The 24,304-nt window shown below is 38.6% G+C and overlaps 3 protein-coding genes and 2 non-coding genes across 8 annotated transcripts; 3 read left to right on the top strand and 2 right to left on the bottom strand.

The window, feature by feature from the left end:
• The first annotated feature begins 298 nt into the window (after positions 1 to 298).
• Positions 299 to 493, top strand: LOC118349128. Its single transcript, XR_004802120.1, has one exon. It is a non-coding gene; the product is annotated as a U2 spliceosomal RNA (small nuclear RNA).
• Positions 494 to 4,759: 4,266 nt separating this feature from the next.
• On the top strand, positions 4,760 to 9,525 carry LOC109000343 (uncharacterized N-acetyltransferase p20-like). 4 transcript variants are annotated; one of them, XR_004801864.1, is made up of 3 exons: positions 4,760 to 5,366; positions 6,776 to 7,424; positions 7,833 to 8,553. XR_004801864.1 is itself a non-coding variant. In XM_035691380.1 (3 exons), the coding sequence occupies exons 1-2, from the start codon at positions 7,299 to 7,301 to the stop codon at positions 8,346 to 8,348; spliced, it is 642 nt and encodes a 213-aa protein (XP_035547273.1). In that variant the 5' UTR covers positions 6,825 to 7,298; the 3' UTR covers positions 8,349 to 8,350; positions 9,440 to 9,525. The 4 variants fall into 4 exon arrangements, 3 of the variants coding, with proteins under 3 accessions (XP_035547274.1, XP_035547273.1, XP_018832717.1); XM_035691380.1 differs by lacking the exon at positions 4,760 to 5,366 and adding an exon at positions 9,440 to 9,525 and having other exon boundaries at positions 6,825 to 7,424; positions 7,833 to 8,350; XM_018977172.2 differs by lacking the exon at positions 4,760 to 5,366 and having other exon boundaries at positions 6,825 to 7,424.
• LOC109000342 lies at positions 6,910 to 7,105 on the top strand. Its single transcript, XR_004802115.1, has one exon. It is a non-coding gene; the product is annotated as a U2 spliceosomal RNA (small nuclear RNA).
• On the bottom strand, positions 8,352 to 10,311 carry LOC109000341 (uncharacterized N-acetyltransferase p20-like). Its single transcript, XM_018977168.2, has one exon. The coding sequence runs from the start codon at positions 10,212 to 10,214 to the stop codon at positions 9,447 to 9,449; it is 768 nt and encodes a 255-aa protein (XP_018832713.1). The 5' UTR covers positions 10,215 to 10,311; the 3' UTR covers positions 8,352 to 9,446.
• Positions 10,312 to 10,735: 424 nt separating this feature from the next.
• Positions 10,736 to 21,885, bottom strand: LOC109000344 (50S ribosomal protein HLP, mitochondrial-like). The gene is made up of 4 exons (XM_018977173.2): positions 21,095 to 21,885; positions 14,593 to 14,626; positions 12,138 to 12,229; positions 10,736 to 11,279 (listed from the first exon to the last, which is right to left on the bottom strand). Exons 2-4 carry the CDS (start codon positions 14,624 to 14,626, stop codon positions 10,905 to 10,907), a joined length of 501 nt encoding a protein of 166 aa, XP_018832718.1. The 5' UTR covers positions 21,095 to 21,885; the 3' UTR covers positions 10,736 to 10,904.
• Between the last annotated feature and the right edge of the window lie 2,419 nt (positions 21,886 to 24,304).

Raw genomic sequence — 24,304 nt, 5'->3', positions numbered from 1 at the left:
CAAATGATCCATTTTTTCTTTTTTCCTAATCTGTCAATTACGCTCCCAATGCCAATATGATCATTAAGCAAATACTCACTAATGTCCTCCAATCTGCAAGAACGGCATCTGCTACACAGGACCTGTTAACTTTGAGCCTGCATGAAACACGTAACAGCTCGAAGTTCATCACAAATGCAAAGTCACTGCTCAAAAAGTTCTGTACAGATTATCGCAGTCTTGTCCCACATTGCCTGCAAGGGAGAAGCACCTGAATGAGTTGGATAATTAAAAACACAGCATGGTTCAGATGAAACTCATACCTTTATCGGCCTTTTGGCTAAGATCAAGTGTAATATATGTTCTTATCAGTTTAATATCTGATACGTGGTCCATTGGGCCACACGATATTAAATTTATTTTTTCAGGGGAGAGTCCATCACAGCAGCTTGCTGCTGGGGCTTTCGAGCGTCGCCCTTGCGTTGCCCTATTGCCTGGGCCTTGCGCACCCTACCCAATCCAATACAAACAATTTTCAGAGCTCTGAGATTCTTATACTGTTATGCATTGCTGCTACCCTTTAGATTCCTGCTTTTCCAAACCAAAAGGCAGCTTCCCTGAAAACAGCTAGCGTTGTTACCATGAAAGAAGGGGCCCCAAATTTCCAATCTTTCATGTTTTCCCTTCATTTATATATATATATTTTTTTTTCGCTAATGGGGTTGGGGCATATGTCTTTCCAAGTCCTGTATGCTGCATTCTTTCACAACCAATTGCAGTGCTGCAAGCCCGCACCAACCAAATCAAACCCATATTTTTTTTGGATAATTCTACATCCCCCGCTGCCGGTCCCGTTGCTATTGTCCCGCTTGACATGGATGCCCATGTGGCATCCCTTTTAATATTTAAAAAAAAAAGCGTAAAACGAATTGAAAAGAGAAATAGCCCGCGTGTTTCGGAAATGAAGAAACACAAAACAAAACCCTCCCCTGCTCCATTTCAGAACGCTCCCGTCGCCTCCTCCTCCGGCACCGACATCAAGTCGGCGCGGCGAGGTAGCTCTCATCCCCGTCAGCCCCTCCCCTCATTTTGGTCGCAGCGCAGCCCCTCAAAGAAATGGAGTCCAACGCAGCACCTCAACCGCCCCTCCTTCTCTTCTGTTGCCTCCTCCGGCACCAGTATCGACTTCGCGCTACGAGGTAGCTCCTCATCCCCCTCGACCTCCCCTCATTTCTGTTGCAGCCTCGGGTGAAGAAATCCGAGTCCCAACCGAAAAAACCCTGCTGCCCCTCCTTTTCCAGAAAAGCCTCCTCCGTCACCTCCTCCGGTACCTCAGTACTCTTGATTTCCCCATAATAATTATGTGATCCAAACTTCTCAGAAAGTTTTTTCATTATATGCCACAGGCAGAAGCGATGCCTAGACGTTGGAAACACCCTTGAAATTGCAATTTTCATGGCCTTATCTTGGTATGTGATGATTGTATTTGGCGGTTGATCATTCATACACTTCAATCATGACTCAAACAACCATTTGAATGTATTTGTGTCCTCATTAGATATCAATTCGCACCCGAATAGGATTGACTGCTCATGGTGATTCACACCCACAAATGGTGCAAAAGGCATCTTATACGCATTAGTCAAATATGTTGTGTCAAAAGTAATCACATCCCAGAATGATTCATATGCAACTCTACTTCGAGCTTCTGACCAAAACACATTCATTAACCGCATCTCATGGTCAACATCTATCTTATAATAAAAATCCGGATTTCTTTTTTGCATATCTTGGAAATAGTTACATAGAGTTGCAGCACCTTCAACCCCGAGGCGAAGTTGTCGTGCTTTGTCAATGTAGTTTCGACACTCTTTCTCTCCAAATGGCACATTCTCGTAACCTCTGCCTCAACAACTACAGACTTGAAATTTTTGGACAATTTTATTCCTGCCTCATCATTTATTTCAAACCTCTTAGCCACACAAGCATCAATTTTCTTAAAGCATCTGAAATGTCTAGACTTTCCTGGACTACAACCATGTGTGTGATCCAAGGTCATTTTAGATAAGGTATATCCACCTTCATTATTCAATATTGCGTTAATCCTAGCCATACACCCCATATTCTCTGTCTGTCTTGGTTTCATAACATTGGCAGCCTTATTGCGTGAACTGCCTCCTCGCGCACATGCTAAGCATAACCATCTGACATTTCCATCGTCATCCTGTCTAGAATTCCTTTTACACACCCCAAACCCCTTCAGCTGACCATACTTCAAATAGTAAGACCTCACTTCTTCTACAGATGAAAATTTCATTCCAATAGTAAGTTCTTCAATACTTTCATCACATTCAATCTCCTTATCAATTTCAATCTCATCACACTCATTATCTGAATGAAGCATGTCTCCATCCAACGTTCAAATTTTCTACAAAGATACAACACGTTTGAATACAAGGAAAATTCTCTACTTAAATAGAAGCAATAGTTAAATGAGCATAATTTTTAATAAGACAAACAAACAACTTTCTCTATGTTAATATGCCACACAATACTTAGGACTGTTAATATGCAGAATTCTCAATGTTACTATGCCCTTAACATAGGACTGTTAGCAACTCCATTTGGAAGAAAACAACTAAAAATAAGACAGACACAATTACTCTCTTCATATCTATGCATATGTGAAATTTACAATGGAAATAAAAAACACTCACAACACAACTCAATTTAACTTAACCATCTCAAAATATCATATGAGCTAATTATATAAAAAATTAGCATATAACAATCAAGATTAAGCTAATTGCAACTCATCTCATCAAATCAAAACATGTGCCAAAAAAATTACATATATACACAAAATAAATTGCATATATACCCAAAATATAGAATATGTGCCAATAAAAGCATAACTTATCAACCCAAGCCATACAAATTCATCTCACAATAATAATTGCTCAACATGTGACCTTTTCAATTCCACTCCAGCAACAAAAAATTCAGAAATTGCAGTAGACAAAACTATCTTAATTCTCACAAAAAAAAGCAGTCATTTTTACGCTAATAGCTCATCAGAAAAATCTAACATAATGCCATCTAAACAACAACAAAACAAATCCAGAATAAGCCATCTAAACAACAAAATAAATTCAGAAAAAACAATACACGCGGAAAGGAGGGGTTTCAACATAAATGAGGGCTTTCGAAGGGGATGAGGGTTTCCTTTGCCGCACAGACTCGATGCAGGTACCGGAGGAGGCAACGGAGGAGGCTTTTCTGGAAAAGGAGGGGCAGCAAGGTGCTTTAGTTGGGACTTTGATTTCTTCACTGAGGGCTGCGACGGAAATGAGGGGAGGTCGAGGGGGATGAGGAGCTACCTCGCAGCGTGGAGTCGATGCCGGTGCCGGTGCCGGAGGAGGCAACAGAAGAGAAGGAGGGACGGTTAATAGGGGTGTAAATTTAAACCGGAAAACCGAACCGGACCGGTTGGTCCGGTTTTGAACCGGTTCCTATTTTATGAAAACCGGCCTGATCCGGTCCGGTTTCGGTTCCATAGTTTTCGGGACCAAACAGGACAGGACCGGTTGGAAAAATATATATATAAATTAATTTTAGATATTATACAAAATATTTATATATATCATATATAAAATAATTTCATATTATAATTTATAAATTATAACATAAAATATTAATTTTAAATATGAACATTTGTAATTTGTTTGATCATATGTTATTAATATAATTATATATAAGAAATGTTGTTATAATTTATCAAATAAGAATTTAATCTTAAAGATAAAAATTTAATTGATCATATGCTTTAAACATAATATATATATTAAATTATTAATAACATTTTATCATAATATGTAACATTTTATTATATGTTTTTTACATTTTAAAAAAACTGAAAAACTGGACCGGACCGGACCAGAAACTGGTAAAACCGAAGGTACCGGTTTAGGAGGGTAATTGGGGCATAATCGGTTTTGAAAAATGCAAAACCGGTACATACCGGTTCAGTCCTAAATTTTGTCCAAAACTGGACTGGACTGGTTACACTCCTAGTGGTTGAGGTGCTACGTTGGACTTCGTTTCTTTGAGGGGTTGCGCTGCGACCGAAATGAGGGGAGGGGCTGTCAACGGGGATGAGAGCTACCTCGCCACGCCGACTCGATGCCGGTGTCAGTGCCGGAAGAGGAGGCGACGGGAGCGTTCTGAAATGGAGCATATGAGGGTTTTGTTTTGTATTTTTCCGTTTCCAAAACATGCAAGCTATTTCTCTTTTCAATTTATTTTACATTTTTTTTTTATATTAAAAGGGATGCCACATGGGCATCCATGTCAAGCGGAACAATAGCAGCGGAATCGACAGTGGGGATGTAGAATTATCCTTTTTTTTGTTCTTTTTTTTTTTCCTTTTTCTGGTGGGCGTCCCCGTTTGCAGTGGATTGCCGTGCAAAGCACGTTAACTTTAAGCCTGTCTCCTTTTTCTGGCGAGTTACTACGTGATGTCAGAGTATCCTTTTTCTTTTTCACTTTTTTCCTGGTTGATAAAGCCTAGAGAGAGAGTGTGCAGTGAGATTAATAACTATATTCTAATTTTTAAATCAGATATAATAATCATTGTTATCGCATTTTCCACGGAGAATGGAAGTTGCTGATTTTTAAACTTTTCCAAACACCAATTATAAGCCCTTTTTTTTATTTTTTAACAACTTTGATGCTTCTTTAAGAAAGACTAGCTTGACACTTTCATTGAGCAATTAAAGTACTATATTTTTCGATGGAATAAACTAACTTTTCAATGTACAATTGGTAGGTTTGCAAATTGTAGAAACACAGAAAACTTTCATTTCCCAGCAACCAGCAACACCTCTAGGCTATTGTTCCCACCATTGAAATGGCGGAGGAAACGGAGCTCAATCTTTCAAAAATCACACTCCGGCCATATAACGCTTCCGACATTGATGACTTCTTGATGTATGGTGGAGATGAGAAAGTGACACGGTTCACCCGGTGGAACACCTTCTCCTCCAAGGAAGAAGCTCTTTTCTATATCAAGGACTATTGCATTCCACACCCTTATTGCAGATCCATATGCATAGACGACCGTTCAATTGGGTTTATCATCATCACGCCACAGTCCGGGGATGACCGTTTCAGGGCAGATGTCGGATATGCCTTGGCTGCTCAGTACTGGGGGCAAGGCATAACAACTAGAGCAGTGAAGATGGCCATCACTGAAGGGTTGAGAGAATTCCCAGATGTGATTAGGTTTCAAGCTTTGGTTGAATTAGAGAACAAGGCTTCTCAGAGGGTCTTGGACAAACTTGGGTTCCTCAAGGAAGGTGTCATGAGACAGTATAGCTTCAATAAAGGTAAGGCCAGGGATATGGTCATGTACAGTTATTTATCTACTGATGATCCTATGCCTTGAACTGTCCCTTCTCCAGCCTTCAGCTTATATTAAAGCCACCACTAAGTTTCATACCGTGTATCTGATACGATTGTTTGTTCTTTTCAATTGTTACCAATGTCATATATCATATTTACCAAAGGGAAATGATGCATCGACCAAATCTAAAAAAAGTAGGAGATTATATAAAAAGGATGTGTTTGATCATTCTGGGTAGTGGAAATACATTGAGGTGTTGCTGGAACAGAACCGTCAACATAACCGAATAAATGAGTGCCTTTCAAGTAAGGAACAACCTTGGGCACGCCAGAGAAGAAAGCTATCACAGGTGAGCTAAATGGAAATGAAGGGATGGGGATAAGGGATGTTGGTGGGGAGGGAATGAGAGCAGATGTAGAGTTGGGAAATGAGGAGGTCGTAAGGATTTACAACGGTGGTCACTGTGGCTCGTGATACCATCTAGAGATTTAGGGGTTTGATAAAAATGTCTGCCTTACCTTTAACAAAGGTATCAGCTTGTATTTAGAGAAATGGATTTGTACAAAAGTTTGGTATCCTGAAAGGATTACATATTTGAATTTGAACTGAATAAATGAGATAAGATAAACAACATTGAAATTGAAGTTAACCAAACTTATCACTATTTTGAAAAAGGTCTTTGTTCAGTGTATGACTTTAACTTTGAGTTGTTTGTTGCTGATGTGGATGAGTCTGTAACACTGATCATCGGACCAGATTCTCAATGCTATCAAGAAGCATCGACATATCTTGAAAAGGTTGCCATACCCCACCCATGGCAGTCTATATGTTTGGATGACCATTCGGTCAGCTACATTTCAATCAGACTAGAATCCGACGAGGACAAATGCAGAGCGCACATCAACCATGTGGGCACATTTTTTTTTTTTTTTGGGGGGAGGGGGGTGGGGGGGCGCGTCCCATGGCATTGAATATGGCGTTCTCTGGTAGGGTGCTTGAAGGTTCCCAAGGTATGATGAGGATTTGAGACTTTGGTAGAGGTGGAAAATAAGGGAACTCTAAAAGGAGGCTATGGTTGTTCAATATGCATGATTGTCTGATTGACCTGCAAAATCTGCAATTAAAATTAGATTAATTGTCACCCAAACATGTATTTATCAAGTCTAGACAACAAAATATTCTTCCCAGAAGCTATTCCATTTATGAAATCCTTTAAAGCAGAAAGTGTTTGGATTCTTAATATTATTTCCAGATCAAATATAAAAGTTTGATAGCATCTAATGGATTTTCGCTGCTCCACATATGACATTCTTAATTAAAGCTGAAGTCTTTGGATTCCTAAAATTATTATCGGATCTCTTTAATACGTGAAAGTTTGTTGGCATCTGACAGATTTTATGGTGAAGTTGGGGGCATATTCGAATGCAAATGCTAACATAAGAGTGTAGTCCCACATAGGGAAAGCAACAAGAGGGCCAAGACGAGTGGTGTCATATAAAAAAGAACAAGTGGGGAAGAGAAAGTTCATACCTTTCTCGGCCTTTTGGCTAAGATCAAGTGTAGTATCTGTTCTTATCAGTTTAATATCTGATATGTGAGCCATCGGCTCACGCGATATTAAATTTATATTTTGAGGGGGAGAGTCCACAACAGTAGCTTGCTATTGGGGCTCTCGAGCGTCGCCCATGCGTTGCACTACAGCACGGGCCTGGCGCACCCCACCAAAATCAAACTCAAATATTCCTTCTACTCGACAGGTTCCAGCGTTCGGCCCTGACCCTTGTGCTTCCGAAAGGTCAGTTTCTTTTGACAAGAGGAAGTTAGGTTGGTAGCTAAGTCGTGTGTTTGGATGGAAGTTTGTTTTGAAACGTGGAAGACAAACAAAATGGTCAAAGTTTGACGGGTAAATAAGATAATGAGGTTTAGAAGGTTAGGTTCGGATTTGGGTACGACTTTTTTTACCCTTTTATGCTTTGAAGTGACATCCTGTGAACGATGGGGACTGCGCTACCCTGAAAAGAACAAGGCTTTTAGAATCCAGGTAAAGTTGATTTCCACTCTGTTTATTATCTTTCTGTTCATGCACTGTTGATTCTTCTAAAGTAATTGAAATATAATTATACTTAGAATCTAGTTTACGACCAGATGTGTAGCACTCACTGAACATGCTCAGGAGATTCCTTAGCATCCTGTTTGTAATTTAGCGATTTAATATCATTTAGTAGTTCCCATATGGGTGCATCTGTATCCTTTACGGCCCTGTGAAAGCAAATTCCATCTTGTGCAGCAAACACAAAGTAGGTATAACTTGCAATTCAGATTATAGAAAAAAGGAATCAAACACCTGACATTATGTTATGAGATTAATCTTTCACTTGCATAGGCCCTACGATTGAATGCAATTTCCTATCATTGTGAAAGATATTAACATTCAAACCTTATTTTATAGAGTTTGATGGAAATCAAACTGCGTCCCTATGAATTATCTGATGTGGATGACTTCATGGAATGGGCATGCGATGATGAAGTAATTCGAACGAGCAGGCTAAGGCACTACACTTCAAGAGAAGATGCACTTGTTTATCTTCAGGAAGTTGCCATACCCCATCCATGGTACAGGGCCATGTGTTTGGAGGAAAGTCCGATTGGATTTATATGCATCAAACCAGGGTCTGCCAGTGAGAGATGCAGAGGTCTCGTCAGCTATGCTCTAGGATCGAAGTACTGGGGCAAAGGTATAACCACAATGGCAGTGAAAATGGTTATGTCTACTGTGTTTCAAGAGTTTCCGGATATGGAGAGATTGGAAGGCTTTGTTAATGTGGATAATAAGGCCTCGCAAAGGGTTCTGGAAAAGGCTGGGTTTCAAAAGGAAGGTGTCCTTAGGAAATATGTAATCGTCAAAGGAAGGACTATTGATGTTACTATGTATAGCTATCTAAAACCCGACAACATTATTACTTGAAGGTTTTTTTTTTTCCTCTCTTTATCATTTTGATGAAATTTGTTCTTGAATTTGGCTTTGTTATTCGATCTTTGTTACAAAGGTTGGTTTATTAGATTCTGTAATGGGTTTTAGGCAGAAACTCAACGGGCTTGACTACTTAAGATTCTCTTAAATTCTTGTTTGAACTTGAGAAATCCAAGTAGGAAAGAGATTCTGCGTTATTTATTGCTACCTTTGTGAATTTTCCAAGCAAGAAATTTGTTCTGTTCCCAGTGTGATACTGTGATGTTGGATTTCCTTCCAGAGCTTTGCCTCCATAATTTAGTTACAAGTTCGGCACAATCTTAGCAGAACATACACACAAACTGGGGGAAATAAGCAATCTGAACTATGCCATTCTTGTCAGTTTCCTTATTGCCAAATTTTCATGCCATTTCCAACGAAGCTTTGGTTAGGTAAAATAATGCAGAAAGTTGCTAGTATGAACAAGAGCGAGCCTTTTGTCCTACATTTGAAAAGCAATGCGATGCGATAAGGAAGACAGAAGTACAAAATTAGTGGCAATAAAATAAAAACTAGGTACCTTTCCACTACGTAGTCATTTCCCCCCATTGGTCTGTCATTTAATATGAAGTGTTTGTTATACGTTCTTTTTTATCTCTGATCATAAGAATATCATGATATTGGTTTAATTCAATGAGGAAGGGGCCCATTGATTACATTTACATTAATCTAGCTGCCTTTCACAAACAGAGACCAATATGTCTTACACCACATCACATTATGCAGGTGTTTTGTAGGTTTCAGCTTTCATGTATGCATGAGAGGAATGTGACCTGTTTATTTTATGGGCCTTCAATGCCCCCTGAACCTTTCTTTTTGTTTTAATTAATATGCATACGATATTAGGTCTGCTGCCGTTGCCAGAAATTTTGTGGTAGGAACTAGGAATAGCATTTTCTTAACAGAATATCTCTTTGCAGTATCAAAGGAGTTGTAGGTGACAAGAAAGAATTCCAACTGAATGTTTAGCAGCAATGTCTGCTGCTGATTGTTGCTCTTGAGATACACATATTAAGAAAATAATATCTACAATTGATTGTGTACAGATAGTGGTCAGGTTCGGGGATCGGTGGAAAGAAGACTGAACATAACCATGTCTCTCGTTTTCCCCTTCAAAGTAATATACTTCCTCAGAACCCCTTCTCGCAGGAACCCAGCCTTCTCCAGCACCTTCCCGGAGCCCACATTTTCCACATCAACCAGAGCTTCAAGTCTCTCCAAATGTGGCCACTCCTCAAATATAGCATCAGCCACCATTTTCACTGCCCGCGTGGCAATCCCTTTGCCCCAGTACTTGAAACCCAGAACATAGCCGAGTTCACCCCTGCACTTGTCGTTACCTGAATTTGCAGTCACTGAAATGGCACCAATTGGGCGGTTGTCAAGGCAAATTGCTCTGAACCATGGGTGTGGGATAGCCGTATCCTTGATAAAGCTGATGCCATCTTCTTTGCTGGTATAGGGTTCCCATGTGCAAAAGGGTGTAACTTTATCATCTGAAGCCCACACCATGAAGTGGTCTATGTCAGAAACACCCAATGGCCGCAGAGTGATGTTGGTGAATTCATCCCCACCTTCTTTTCCCACTGATATGCAATTGCAAGCACTTCCTTCCATTTTTGCTGCTTCGTTTAGATTATCTAGCGATGTTGGTTCTATGAATTTTAAGCAAGAAAGGAGGTAAGCAAGGAAAGACCAAGTGGGCAACGATGTCAAGTCTTTTTTGTCTGCTACAGAGTGAGCTGCAACAAGTTGCCTGGAATTATGGTTATATAAAAAAGCAAGGTTGGAGTCAATTGCCTCAAGGTGCCAACCATGCATTACTTGGAGTGGGGAGCAAGTACCGGTTCCTATTAGATTGTATATGATTCTTTTTTATTATTATTTTTTAATTTTTATGAGCCATTATAAATAAGAATTGCACTGCATGATGCTCCGCTTATAGCCGCCCTGGTTGACTCCGTATTTACAAGACGCCTAGGAGTCTTTTTTTGATGTTTAGTTTCTTTGTCGGCCATCACAAAGGGAGTGACATCCTTTGAAAAGAACGCCCTCGGATTCTTGGGACTAGCAGGCATGTTGACAGACCTTGATGCGATACTCTAATTATCGTCACCCTTACAAAATCTTTTTATCTTTTTGATTCTATATGTTTGCTTTAATTGCGTCAATGATCTATTTGATACCATTTTAGATTTTTTTTTTTTTTTTTTTATATCTTCTTTTAGATTCACAAATCAGTTGGGAACCACATTTTCTTTTTTTTACGGTGAATCAAACAGCACTTGATTGGATAGGACGCACTACCTAACATGATAATTTGATTATGTAGTACGCAAGAATAGTGCAAATCAATGGGAGGCACGACCATATTATTTGAAAGTTTAGGTTTAAAATCGACGGACAAGAGACATTCCTTTCGATTCTTCTCTTTTTATAATTTCAAGAGGCAAACCAAGCATATGCTCAATATCTAGTTAAGCCGTGCTAGGCTGTGTCCGTCGGCATACTCTAAGCAATATGCCCCGCCAAAGTAAGAATCTTAACATGCTTTTTCTTCCTCAGTTCATGTGGGACGGGCCCAAAGACTCTAGTCCCAATGGGTTGGCCTTGCTTGTCGACAAGCACCACGGCATTGTCATCAAACTTGACCTCACTGCCATCACAGCGGCCGCGTTGCATTGCGGCACGCACAACCACACCATATACAACTTTTCCTTTCTTTACTTTTCCATTTGGATGGGCTTCCTTGACAGATGCAACTATTGTGTCTCCCAGTCTTGCACCTTTCTTCCCCTTTAAAGCTTGTATGCACATCACCTTTTTAGCCCCCGAGTTGTCCACAACTTTAAGAACAGTTCGCATCTGAATGAAAGTCCTTTGCTGCTGTAAAATTGCAAACAAAGAGGCTAAGGCAATGTTAAACAGGTACTAACGCTGGACTTTAAGATTTGATTTAGAAAAATGTGGACTTATTGATCTCTGGACAAATACATTTTATGGCCAATCTCCAAGAGGGACAGTAACAAAGGGAGCGGCAGAGATCAGAGAACTACATACGACCTCGCATTACGTACATAGCTAACACAAGGGCAGTCTTAAAAAGGAACCAAAACTGGCACAGGCTCGATCACAAATCTATCCTCGACCCCATTCAGAATCCCACAGGGATTCTCATGTGCGTTTCCAGTTCTGATTCTAAAGGTGAAATAAAAATTATCCAGATTTTTAGCCTGCTAACAGCTCTAAGAGAAAGATTATCCAGACACCCAAAAAGTTATGATTGGCAACAGCACATAGGCTTCACCATTTAGCACATTAAGGCCCAGTTTGGATAGTGAGATGAGATGAGATGAGATGGTTTTAGATGAAAGTTAAATAAAATATTGTTACAATATTATTTTTTAATATTATTATTATTTTGGGATTTGAAAAAATTGAATTGTTTATTATATTTTGTGAAAATTTGAAAAAATTGTAATGATAAGATGAGATGAAATTGTTTCTGTATACAAACGGGGCTAAAGTACCTATTCTGCCATTATTTTTTATCTATTGGGTGCAAAGAAATTTGCTACATCATAAGGACATTACTTTTCATTTTTCAACCACACAAACAAATAGAAGGTCTCCAAGAATATTGCATGTGAACCAAATGTATGTCTTCCACAACTGTATATCTAGCAAATAACTAATCATCATCATCATAATAATAACGACCAAAAAAAGGAGAAAAACACTGACCTGCGATAACAAATTGCAGCAAGCTATCCCATGAGATGTGCCAAGTACACTCGACAAGTTGTTGCTGAGGCATCCCAACAATGAACGACCAACTGATAGTTTTGTTTTCCCAACAACGTTGAATAAGATGTTGTCAGTTGACTAGATTTTTAAAAATTAAAAATTAACAATTAAGAAACAAAACTAAAAACTGATGTTTTGTATTTATTGTATGGATGCAGATTGCACATATTGCAAGACAAGCATCACACAAATCTGGACTCTCCAAACAAAGCATAACCAGGATGGTAAATACAAGTGAAGAACTTAACTAATCCAAACTTGGCATAGTTTTCACATCCAATCAGCCAATTTAAATTAGATAAGGCAAGAAGTGATCTTTTACTTATATAAAAAAGTAATCATTCAATTCATCAATCTTCCCAAAAAGGAAAGAACGAAAAAATTAAGGAAAAAAAAAATGAAAAGAAGAGAAAGCCACACTTCATTGAGGAAGCCGCCATAACTCTACACTAAGTGATCCAATAGTTCTTCACCACATGATTAGAGCGTAAGTAAGCAGGTATGCCATCACTTGAAGAGAAGAGTGCCCGTGGGAAAATCCTGACTTCCAATGTACCAAACATTTACTGCCTTAGTCAGTCTGAAGGTGTGGTAGTTTCCAGGTGCTCTTTAAGCATAACAATAGAGTTGCCCTAAATCCATAAATTATCCACATAATACAGATGTGCCCTCAAGCAACCACCTAAAAAATTTTAAAATCAGCAATTTCTTCAGCACCTCAAATTATCATGAATCCTAGAGAAATGGACCATGTGTTTAGAAAGCATCCAGGTTACCCCTGTTATCCACCCACCAAACACGGTAGTCCATGTGATGGAACCTTCTATGAACTCCTTTTGTCCCAATGGTATATGATTATAAGGTTTAAGTACAACCTACCCCCCTGTTATTAAATCTAATTGCAAATTCCTACCTCACTCCCATAGAGTTGGACTAAGCTTTTATACAATTTGAATTAAACTGAAACATTATAAAAGAACTTATGAAATTAAGATATCATGATCTATTTTTGTATCTTATTAGGAGAATCCTTTTCCTTTCTTCTAGTTATAATAAAAAAATAAAAATAAAAAACATTTTCCCTTTCTTCTAGTGATCAAAAACAAAAAATAACAAATAACAAATCCCTTTCCTTTGCTTCCTCAGTTACCATGGTATCCTTGCGGAGCATAAATATAAGCAAGTCCACCAACACAGTTTATCACTCCTAAATAGAGTACTCCAATAAAAAAATTAATAATAAAGTAGATGATATTCGGTATTCAGATTTAACAAGTAAATGTACATGTACTCCAACATGAACAATTCACACAAAGGCATTAGATTACTGCAGGGTGTGGGTTATGCTGGGTACTTACTCACTCCTCGCCTCTTCTTTCTCTAAGAACCATTCTCAGGTCCTTACAAAGGTGACTTCTTGCTCCATATGACTCCTTGCGGGTCATAACCAATAATTTAGATATCTCCCCTTCTTTATTACCAACTTTGAAAGCTGTTAAGTTTATAGTTCTATCAAGGAAAGCCAGTTCAATTAAGCACCATTAGTTTGAAAACCCGTGATTAGTCCCATGCCAAGTTTTAGCTTGGTCAGTTCCATTCAAGCCAAGCTTGAATTAGAATGAGCATGGGTAGAAGCCAACTTTGTTGATTTTAAAATGTAAGTACCAAGGCTTAAAACCAGGCTAGTTTGTACAAGAATTGTAAACCTCGCTTACTAAAAAATATTGATTAAGCTGTATTTTAGCCTCAGCATTCGCATACTACTTACACCTGAAATATCTAGGGTCCTACTCAAGCTCAACATCACAACTTGATAGGTTTATTTTAATAACACTGAGATCCAACATCAATTGCCAAGCTGAAGCACAATTACGCACCAAACTCATTTAAAGATCAGCAAAATACCTTGTGGATCAAATCAGACAAACCTGAGAGAGACTCCAACCAAATGTATTTTACATCCCAAATAATCCTAATTGGATCCGCACAAAAAACCACAACAACCAGTTCTCAGTGCTTACCTTTTCCCAAACACTATTTTAAGGACTTGTACCAGAAAAAGGAATTTAGTGAATTGCACAGAAGATACCACATCAATGAAGCTCAACTAAACCACACGAATACGATCGTTTGCAACAAGCCGAAGTATAAAAAGATGCACAAGATACATATTAAGCAAGTTTTTTTTATATATAAGTCATCAATAAGTTTTATAATTGAAAGCAATAGGCATAGACCAAGTGCAACAAAATATGCAATTTATGGGCCAAATAACTTTAATGAAGCAATTGAAGTTGGAATTAGTAGCTGAAACTTGGATACGAATTATAGCAGTCAAAACTAATTTTTGAAATCAAACCTACAAGGCACTCAAAACTGTAAAATCACATACCGCGAGACGATGTTGAAGCAAATCCTGCAGCCATCTGCATCAATTTATACCAATATCAAAATATTCAATAAAAAAGATTGCCCATCGAAAAAATAAAAATTTAAAAACAGCAACAGTATTTTTTTTATAAGTACAAAAAAAAAAAAAAAAACAGCAGCAGTATTGTTCTGTTTGGATGTCTAGAAAAAAAAATAAAGGGGAAAATTTTCAAAGTTTGAAACTTAGGCCTTATTTGGGAACACAAGTATTCTCAGTTATTCTCAAATATTTTCTTCTCAAACACAACATTTTTCAAATTCAAATCTTTAACTTTTTCATTAATCGTTACAACTTTCCGAAACTCCCAAACAAAACACAAAAAACAATACAACTTTTTCAAATTTCAAAACAAAAATTATATTCAAAAATTATATTCAAACAATTTTTTAACTTTATAATATTTTTATTCAACTTTTTCTCTTTCCTTTCTCAAAATCCAATAAAACATCTTAATTCAAATCATTTCACTACCATTCATAGATATTGTGAAATATTCTTAAGTGTCCAAACGAGCCCTTAAAATTCTCCATTTTTTTGGATTGAGAAAATTGTGTGCGCATGTCAGAGATAGAAGGAGAATGTTAACATGAACTGCAATGTGAGCTTGAGGTCGGGGAAAACCCCTAACTGAAGGTTTAAGTTCAAACAGACTATGGAGGAGTTTAGGGCTACACCGAGAGAGGCTAATAAAAGTATAGTAAAATCCATCCGACAAGTCGTATAGTAGTATCAATGGCACTAGTGTTTTTGGGTCGGGTTAGCCTGAAAATGTACATCCTCGTTACTTAAAAAAATGCACATCCTTGTTTGCTACTAAATATTAAAATAATCTCTGTATTTTTTGTCCCTATATAATTCAGACTTTGTTACACTTGGTGCTTTCAATGTTGATATTTTAGATAGAGTAATGTTATACACCGTCTCTTTTATTAGCATATTTCCATCAACTCATGATGTGACATTTAATTATTAGAGACTATTTGCAATATTCCACTTGTGAACTAATCATTTAATGCCACATTAAGGAATGTTTGGACACTTGCATAGAGTATTTCATAATTCTGTAAATAGTAGTGAAACAGTTTGAGTTAAGATGTTTAGTTGGGTTTTGAGAAATGAGAAAAAAAATGTGAATAAAAAAGTTATAAAGTTAAAAAATTGTTTTCAATATTATTTTTGAAAATTGTGAGATTTTGGATAATTATTATACAATATTATTTCATGGTGAGTTTTGCAAAATCTCAGTAAGTGGAACTAAGTCTAACACTCAAAAATACATGCAGGTGGTAAAGAAAATTATATAAACATTTAATGCAAGAAAAATGATAATTTTTTTATGAATACGATAATTATATAAAACTCAAACATTCAATAAAAAATTTACATGGGAGTTGATACACACCAAAAAATCCCATTTTCCAAAATATCCATTTAATTCATGAGCGCACCATGGTCTTCACTATATGAACCATCTACACAAACTGGCTCCCTTTGCCACACCACAAGTAATTACCATGCATGTGACTTTGTAACAAGCGATGCCCAGCTTCAAGCTCAGCGCGCTCGTGGCCAAACATCCTCTAGCCACTACCAACAGAGAGGCATCGACATTGACCCGAGAGCGTTACCATCTCGCCCAAACTCGTTGTCGCCCAGCAACAACCTAGGTGATGCCATTCTGTATTATGCACTCCCAAATGACCAGAGGAGCTCCACGGAGATAATGTCTCATCTCGACTTGGGGTCATAATACACGCACACCCACATAAAGTCAAAAGCAATGCAATAGCATATTTGTGGTCAAGCATCCTCTAGCCTCCACCAGCAAAGGCAACGTGTAACATCCAGACCACAAAAGTGTGATCTTATTATTTTATTAGATATGTTTTGAGGTAGTAATTTGTTTCGAATAGGATTTCTCTACTGTTAAACCATACGCCTCTTTTATTTTTCTGTTTGTTCTTCCAGGTTGGAATAGGTTCCTAGTTTGAAACTAACTCCAACTCAAACTCCTCAAAAATCCTCTCAGTGTTTGTATCCTCGTAGGAATAGTTTCCTAAGTGTAGCCAACTTCGAACCCTAGCATATCTCCTGAAGACTCATGTTATTCTTTCCCATCGTCTATAAGAATCCCACGGGACCCTTCAGAAATAAACACAAGAAACATCATACACTCCAGCCCAACACAACAGCCTTTGCAAACCAAGAAAACCACTCTCACATCCAACCGAGACACTTACCTCGCCGGAATCCGCCACAGATGCCGTCGACGGTAAGCTCCCCTCCCACCTCGACGTATGTCGTCGCTGTTTAAGCCTTTCCCGTCCTTTTTCCTTATGTCGTTCGTGACCAAAGTCGTTGGGTGTTGTGGCCAGCCATCGTCGGACCACCTCTCCGAGGCCACAAAGATCGCCGACCAGCCCAATCCCGTCGAGCCCACTCCTTTCCGGTAAGCCACTGTTGTCCGCCACCCTCCCCTCCCTCTATTTTTGTCGATTTTGATAGTTCCTCTCTCTAAACTCTCCCTCTCTCAATGTCGCACCACCATAGGTACCCCCAGCTGCGCCGCCAATCCCTCCCAGCCACCCAGAGCCACCACGCATCAGCTCCTTCTCTCAGTGAGTCCCCTGTTACCCTGTTATCGCACAGCAAATTCCCTTCAGTTGTGTTGGTCTTGTGTGTTTCCAGAAGGGCAGCCACCCTTTTTAATTCATAATGGGCCTTTGGGCCCTAAGCCCATACCGCCAAGTGCCTTCTTAAGACAAAAGAGGGCTGGGCTTATTTTAAAGAGTTATTCTACATACAACCATGAAGTGCGTAAACGCCGCGTAATCGCTTTGAAAAAGAGTGGGATCCACTATTAAAAAATTAATTTTTTTCATGTGAGTAACATATTTTATTCACTTTTTTCAAAGCAATTACGCGGTGGTTGCACAATTCACAGTTGTAAATATATTTGCTCTATTTTAAATGGACTTGTGTTTTTAAATTAATATGGGCCATTAACTATTCTAATGATTTTAAATGGACTGTTTTCTCAATTAGGGCAAATTTGGCCAAAGTTTTACATGAATAATTATGAGCCCATAGACAATTTTTATAAAAAGTATTTAAGAGATTTTAAAGTATATTTTTAAAGTATACTATGGAGCCTATTGTTTTAGTTAAATTCCACTATACGTATTTAATTACGTAGAGTATTACGACATGCTTTTCTAGGAAATTAGTAATACCTCGTATAGGTAACACGCTACAAAGTAGGAATCAGGAAGCGGTGCTAGGAGGTAATTAGTATGATCATATAATTGCATGTGTACTGTAAATGTTCTAATTGTACATGAAAATGTGATGGTTGTCTATGCTATGCTACGAACTAAGTCAAGGTTAGATCCCTTTCATGATCTTCGATGAATTATAATGATATGCATGTAAGTGAGCCTATGTATGTTTTTTTTTTTTATAAGTAAAAATATTATATATATCAAAAAGAGTAACCAAGTACACTGAATGTATACAAGAGAACACCTTGCCCATAATAGAAAGCCCCTAATAACCCAAAAAACCCATGAAAAACAACCCAAAATACACCAAGCCCGACCCCTATCCCTTGCTTTCCATAGAACTAAAACTCTACCCAAAAACCCCACCCCGACCTCTTGTTTTCTCGTTTTCACAATGCCCTCCCTTTAGACTTCTCTCTAGATGAGCTACCACCCTTAGCGTCATAGTTGATTCCCAAAAAAAGATGTTTTAACTCCATGCTTTTCTTGAAACTTGATTTGGTTTCAAACGCGTGACTTGCCTCGATCGCCGTAATTAGTTCTTTAAATTGGTCTTCACATCATCCATGTGAAATTCCCACAAACTGTTGAATCTCGTTAACTTTACGCAGAATCCAATCCGCTATTAGAGGAAGAGAAACCAGGAGAGCCACAATATCCCCAAACACAGTATCCAACTACACCAACGCCAAATCCATATTCAAATCCCGTACCTCCTCAGCAACTCCATTGGTTCTCTCCAATGGTATGGCATCAAGTCCCTTTACCTCTGGTGACCCTTCATGTGCAACTTCAGCGGGTCCCTTCACCAATGGTCTGAGACCTTTTTCCTTCAACTCCGACGAGGGAGCCATAGTCTCTTCGAGTACAGAAGTCACCTGAGGCGAATGACATTCCATTGCAGATGTCTCTACGCCAATACCCGACGTAGAACCCACTTCAAATAACCCAAACTTCCTTTTGACTTGGGATACTCTTCTGGATCTGGGTATAGTAACAAGGCCGAGTCCGATTTTCCGTTTTCCTTTATCTAAGTTTAAAGGATTCGGAGCTATCTTAGTCTATGTATGTTATGCTATTATGGATTGCGATTTGATGGATGATATGTCATAAAAACCATATGTATGCCATAAATTGTAATGTCATGAAGTATTTAAATCATATAAATCATGTAATATTCATGTAGTTCTCAGATGATGTATGCCATGGAATGTTCATCTCCATATCACATTATGCCATGTTATGTTATGTTATGTTATGTTATGTACAAGTGTATGCCATGCTAGAAAAGTTCATGAAGTCCAACAAACTTCTCATGCATTAAGAAAGATAAGACGTTAAGGGTTACACGGACCAAAGCGTGTTCACCAAAAGTTATGACAAGGGTGACACGGACCTAAGTGTATTCACCACAAGTTATGTTAAGACGGTGCCACGGACCTAAGCGTGGTTCGCCATATGTTAAGTGAAACACAGACTTAAGCGTGTTTCACTCCAAGTTATATTAAGGATGATACGGACCTAAACATGTTCATCACAAGTTATGATAAGGATGACACGGACCTAAACGTGTTCATCACAATTTATGTTAAAGATGACACGGACCTAAGAGTGTTCATCACAAGTTATGTTAAGGATGACACGAACCTAAGCATGTTCATCACAAGTTATGTTAAGGATGACACGGACCTAAGCGTGTTCATCACAAGTTATGATAAGGATGACACGGACCTAAGCGTGTTCATCACAAGTTATGTTAAGGATGACATAGACCTAAGCATGATTCACCATATGTTAGATGAAACACGGACTCAAGCGTGTTTCACTACATGTTATGACAAGTTATGTGGTGCCACGGACTCAAGCGTGGGTCACCATATAATAAGTGAAAGACAAGATAAACAAGTCATGTATGATTGTTAGAAAATGCATGAAATCGGTCATTGATGCATTCACGTTACATGTTTACCATGATTATGTGTGATTCCGCTCATGTTAATGATGAATAGATACGCTATGTGAATCTGTGACAATATATGTATGTATGTAGAGTTTTTTTAGAAATTAAACCTATGTTAAATTAAGTTATGTTTACAATATGATTGTAAATCTGTGATGATGTATGAATGTTATGAAGAGTCTTTCAAAAATTAAGTCTATGTTAGGCTAAGATGTATTTTACGGTATGATTTGCTATTTACTAAGTATTCGACTCATTTTTGTTTGTTTCTCTATTTTCTTTTATGTTTAACTGTCAAAGATGATGAGTATGAGAACGCAAAGCTGGAGGGCCAGGAATAGATCTAATGTAAAGATTTAGAAAGGAATAAGTGTTATTTACACAAGAATTAGTTTAGTTTATGTTTTTACTTTATGTTTTCAATTTCATGTTTCAAAAATAGTTATGTTCAGTTTAGTTGATGTTTCAATAAATGAGGTATTTCAGAATACGAATCTCTTCACCGAGCACTATGTTATGAATGTTAGTAATATTCCTAACCTACAGGAAGGGGTGTTACACAACGACGTCGACCAAAAAGTGTTACCGTCTCTCGAGCCCATTGTTGCCCAACAACGACCCAAGGGATGTCTCAGTATTATCCACTCCCAAGTGACCATATGAGCTCCACCGAAATAATAACTCATCTTGGCTTGGGGTCATGAAACGCATGCGCCCACAAAAGCCATTTAATACATGACCCAGCAATTTTACAAATTTCAGTTTACACACAATTACAGTTCAATGACAAGGTAATCAGCCACAGATATCAGTTATGATGCAGTCCAAAAATACGAGAAATGACAATGCACGTGGGAAGTTCTCCAGCAAGCATTCACGTGCTGTAATTCAGAGCAAGGGAGGGTATTTCCAGCACACATTCACAAGCTGTAAGCCCGTGCAATAGTGGAAAATTCCATCACCCCATTGCAAGTGAACAACAGTGTGAATGAGGGAAAATTCACCTCATTATGACATAACAACAACAACATTTAATATACAAGACACCACAACATTTAAACAGCAAAAGGAACACTTGACATGGCCCGTCACAAAACTAGAAAACTTCACAGCTCACAAGTCACAACAACATAGCACAGTTCACAATCCACACGACAGTACAAAATTCATAATTCTCAATTCCAACGACAGTTATTCTAAGTATAGTCCGAGAGCCACTTACCACCGTGCACAAGGGAGGTTTCTGGAAGATCTCCGGTGTTCCGAGCTTTAACGGCTTTGCTGTCCCCGTGTGTGGTCCGGTTGAAGGTTGGAGGCTTTGGGAAGATTTTCTGGGCTTGGGTTCGACTCAGAGAGGAGTGGAAATGAGGCCGAGCGGTTGGGGCGTTTTTTCTGATGATGGGGGTGGCTGGTGGCCTGGGTCGGGGAGATCGCGGGATGAAGAGGGAGAGAAGAGGAGACAGAGAGAGAATAAGAGAGACAGAGAGTGACGGAGACAGAGGGAAGGGAAAGAAAGTAAGAACCGGGTAGAGAGAGAGAAGCTGACCGGCGAAGAGCGGCAGCGAGACAGTGAAGGTGGCCGGAGGGGAGGCACAGTTTAGGGATTTTGAAACCCGAAATGGGTGTGAGCCTTGCGGGACCGAGAGAGTGAGATAGACAGAGAGACCGAAATAGGAGAGAAGGTCGGAGAAGCTTACCGGCACCAGTGATGGAACTAGAGCGGCGGCAGCAAGGACAGTGGACGCACGGCTTGGAGGTGAGGCGTTCGGCTTGTTTTTCTTGGGCGGTGGGCAGTGGTGCTCGACGCAAGGGGGCTCGATACGGCGGACCGTTGTGGCGAAAGGGTGTGTTAGGATATGGTATCGTAGCTGCCCTACTCCCTCAGTTGTGAAAGAATGATCATTTTGTACGGAGACCAAGGCTTCTAAGGCATTTGAAGCTTTGAAATTGGCTATGACTAATCTTCCTTTGTTAGCCATGCCTAATTTTTTTAAAGAGTTTTTAATTGAATGTGATGCATGTGGTAAGGAAGTGGATGTTGTCTTAATACAAAATGGGAAACCCTTAGCTTATTTGAGTAAGCTTTGAAAGGTAAGGCATTAAATTTGTCTATCTATGAGAAATAACTTTTGACATTAGTCTTGGCAATTTAAAAATGGAGGCCTTATTTATTTGGGGGCACCTTTGTCATTAAAACAGACCAGTAAAATTTGAAGTTCTTGCTTGAGCAAAAAATTAGAACTCCTTCACAACATAACTAGATTAGCAAGCTTCTTGGTTATGACTTTAGGATTGAATACAAGAAGGAGAAGGATAATGTAATTACTTATGCTTTATCTAGAAGAGAATAGAGCTCTGAATTAGAGTCTTCTTTGGCTGCTATAACAATACTTGATCCCATTTGGTTAGAGGAATTGAAATCTTCTTATTTGTTGGACAAGGAAATATCTGACATCTGTGAAAAGCTAAAAAAGGGTTCCTTATCCACTTTTGTGTTTAAAGTGAAGAATGGCTTGTTGTTTAAGAAAGGGAGGTTAGTTTTGTCTGCTTGTTCTCCACTTAAAAATCAGATTCTCCATTTTGTTCACAACAATGCTGTGGGAGGTCATTCAGGCTATCAAAATTCCTCGCAGAGGCTTAAAGCAAATTTCATAAGGGCTGGTATGAGGAAGGATGTGAAGAAACTTGTTAAAGAATGTTCTATATGTCAGAAGTGCAAAACAGAAAACTTGCTACCAGCAGGTTTATTACAGCCCTTGTTAATACCAACTTCTTTATGGAGTGATATCTCCATGGATTTCATTGAGGCCTTGCCACCATCAAAGGGTTTTTCTGTAATCTTTGTAGTGGTGGATAGGTTTATTAAGTATGCTCATTTTTTGCCTTTATCTCACTCCTATACAGCTGCTACGGTTGCTCAGTTATTCATTAACCAGATTTTTAAGTTGCATGGCACACCAAGTACTATTATTACTGATAGGGATGTGGCATTCATTAGCAGTTAATGGAAGGAAATTTTCAAGTTGCATGGCACGAAGTTGAACTTTACCTCAACTTATCATCCTCAATCCGATGGTCAAATTGAGATAGTAAACAAGGTAGTACAACAGTACTTGAGGTGTTTTGTGTTTGAGAGGCCAAAATAGTGGGTTCATTGGCTGTCTTGGGCAGAATATTGGTACAATACTTCTATACATTCTTCCATAGGAATAACTCCTTTTGAAGTTTTGTATGGCAGACCACCTCCTTCCTTGTTGCAGTATGTGGCTGGTACAACACAAAACCATGCTGTGGATTCTGAACTCAGATCAAGGGAAGAGATTTTGGGAATTCTTAAAAAGAATTTATTGGTAGCTCAGTTAAGACTGAAGCAATATTATGATAACAAGCATATTGATAGACAATTTGTGGTAGGAGATATGGTCTATTTGAAGTTACAAAAGTACAAATAGAAAAGTGTTGCAGCCATTCTTTATCTTAATTTGGCTCCTAGATTTTACGGGCCATTTAAAGTTTTGGAGAAAATTGGTGAAGTTGCTTATAAACTGGAATTGCCTTCAGATGCTGTGGTACATCCAGTTTTTCATGTTTCTAGACTTAAGACGCATGTGGGTCCTAATGGGAATGTGTCTCCTTCGATTCCTTTTGCTGATGTTCATGGGCATGCTAGAGTGGAGCCAAAATGTATCTTGAAAAGAAGAATGACACCAGTTAACAACCAGCCTTTCATTGAGTTGCTTGTGAAGTGGAGATGAGCACCTCAAGAAGATTCTTCATGGGTACCAGTGGAGCAGCTTAGATTCCAGTATCCTGACCTTGTGGGCAAGGTCTTTTGAAGAGAAGGAAATTGTTAGGATGGTTCAGTGCAGGAGTTTGAGAGTGGAAGGTTGGCATGTTATGAAGAGAAATGTATTACAGTGTTGAGAATAATCGAGTTAGGAAGCAGAAGTAAATACGGCATCGTATAGTTAGAATCATTTGTTGTGCATGTGTTCATTAATAGTTGAATTGTTTGTTTTAGGAGATGTTTGGATTCGAAGATGACTTGAGATGACTTGAGATGAGCTGAGATGAGTTGAGATGGATTGTGAATAGTAATGAGATGAGTTGTGAATAGTAGTGAGATTTGTGAGTTAAAGTTGCTGAATAGTAGTGAGATGAGTTGAGATGAGCTGAGATGAGTTGAGATGAGCTGAGATCACTTACGAATCCTTAGCCTTACTTACAAATAGGAAGTTACAATATTGCCCTTGCTATAACAGAAATAACTGACTCATTTTCACATGAGTTCTTGTATAAAAACCTATGGAAGGCTATGAGAAATCAATTTGAAGTATTATACAGAATTTATTTTATTGGAGGTTCTGATCCCTGGAATGATCAGAAGTATTTCTTTCTTCTTTTCTTGTTCTAGATACTAGCATACTATAAC

This window comes from Juglans regia, chromosome 7 (genome assembly GCF_001411555.2).
Source record: "Juglans regia cultivar Chandler chromosome 7, Walnut 2.0, whole genome shotgun sequence".
Classification (NCBI taxonomy): Eukaryota; Viridiplantae; Streptophyta; class Magnoliopsida; order Fagales; family Juglandaceae; genus Juglans; species Juglans regia.
The sequence above is the reverse complement of the archived record's forward strand: the minus strand, read 5'-3'. Positions and strand labels throughout refer to the sequence as shown.

Bases quoted from the DNA above. Each gene is read 5' to 3' on its own strand.
- LOC109000344 (XM_018977173.2), bottom strand. From the start codon at position 14,626: ATGGCTGCAGGATTTGCTTCAACATCGTCTCGCG. The intron at 12,230-14,592 runs GTATGTGATTTT...CAAAACTATCAG, and splicing joins TGCTTCAACATCGTCTCGCG to TTGGTCGTTCATTGTTGGGA. The intron at 11,280-12,137 runs GTCAGTGTTTTT...GCAATTTTACAG, and splicing joins GCTGCAATTTGTTATCGCAG to CAGCAAAGGACTTTCATTCA.
- LOC109000343 (XM_035691380.1), top strand. From the start codon at position 7,299: ATGAGGTTTAGAAGGTTAGGTTCGGATTTGGGTACGACTTTTTTTACC. The intron at 7,425-7,832 runs GTAAAGTTGATT...CTTATTTTATAG, and splicing joins ACAAGGCTTTTAGAATCCAG to AGTTTGATGGAAATCAAACT.
- LOC109000341 (XM_018977168.2), bottom strand. From the start codon at position 10,214: ATGCATGGTTGGCACCTTGAGGCAATTGACTCCAACCTTGCTTTTTTA.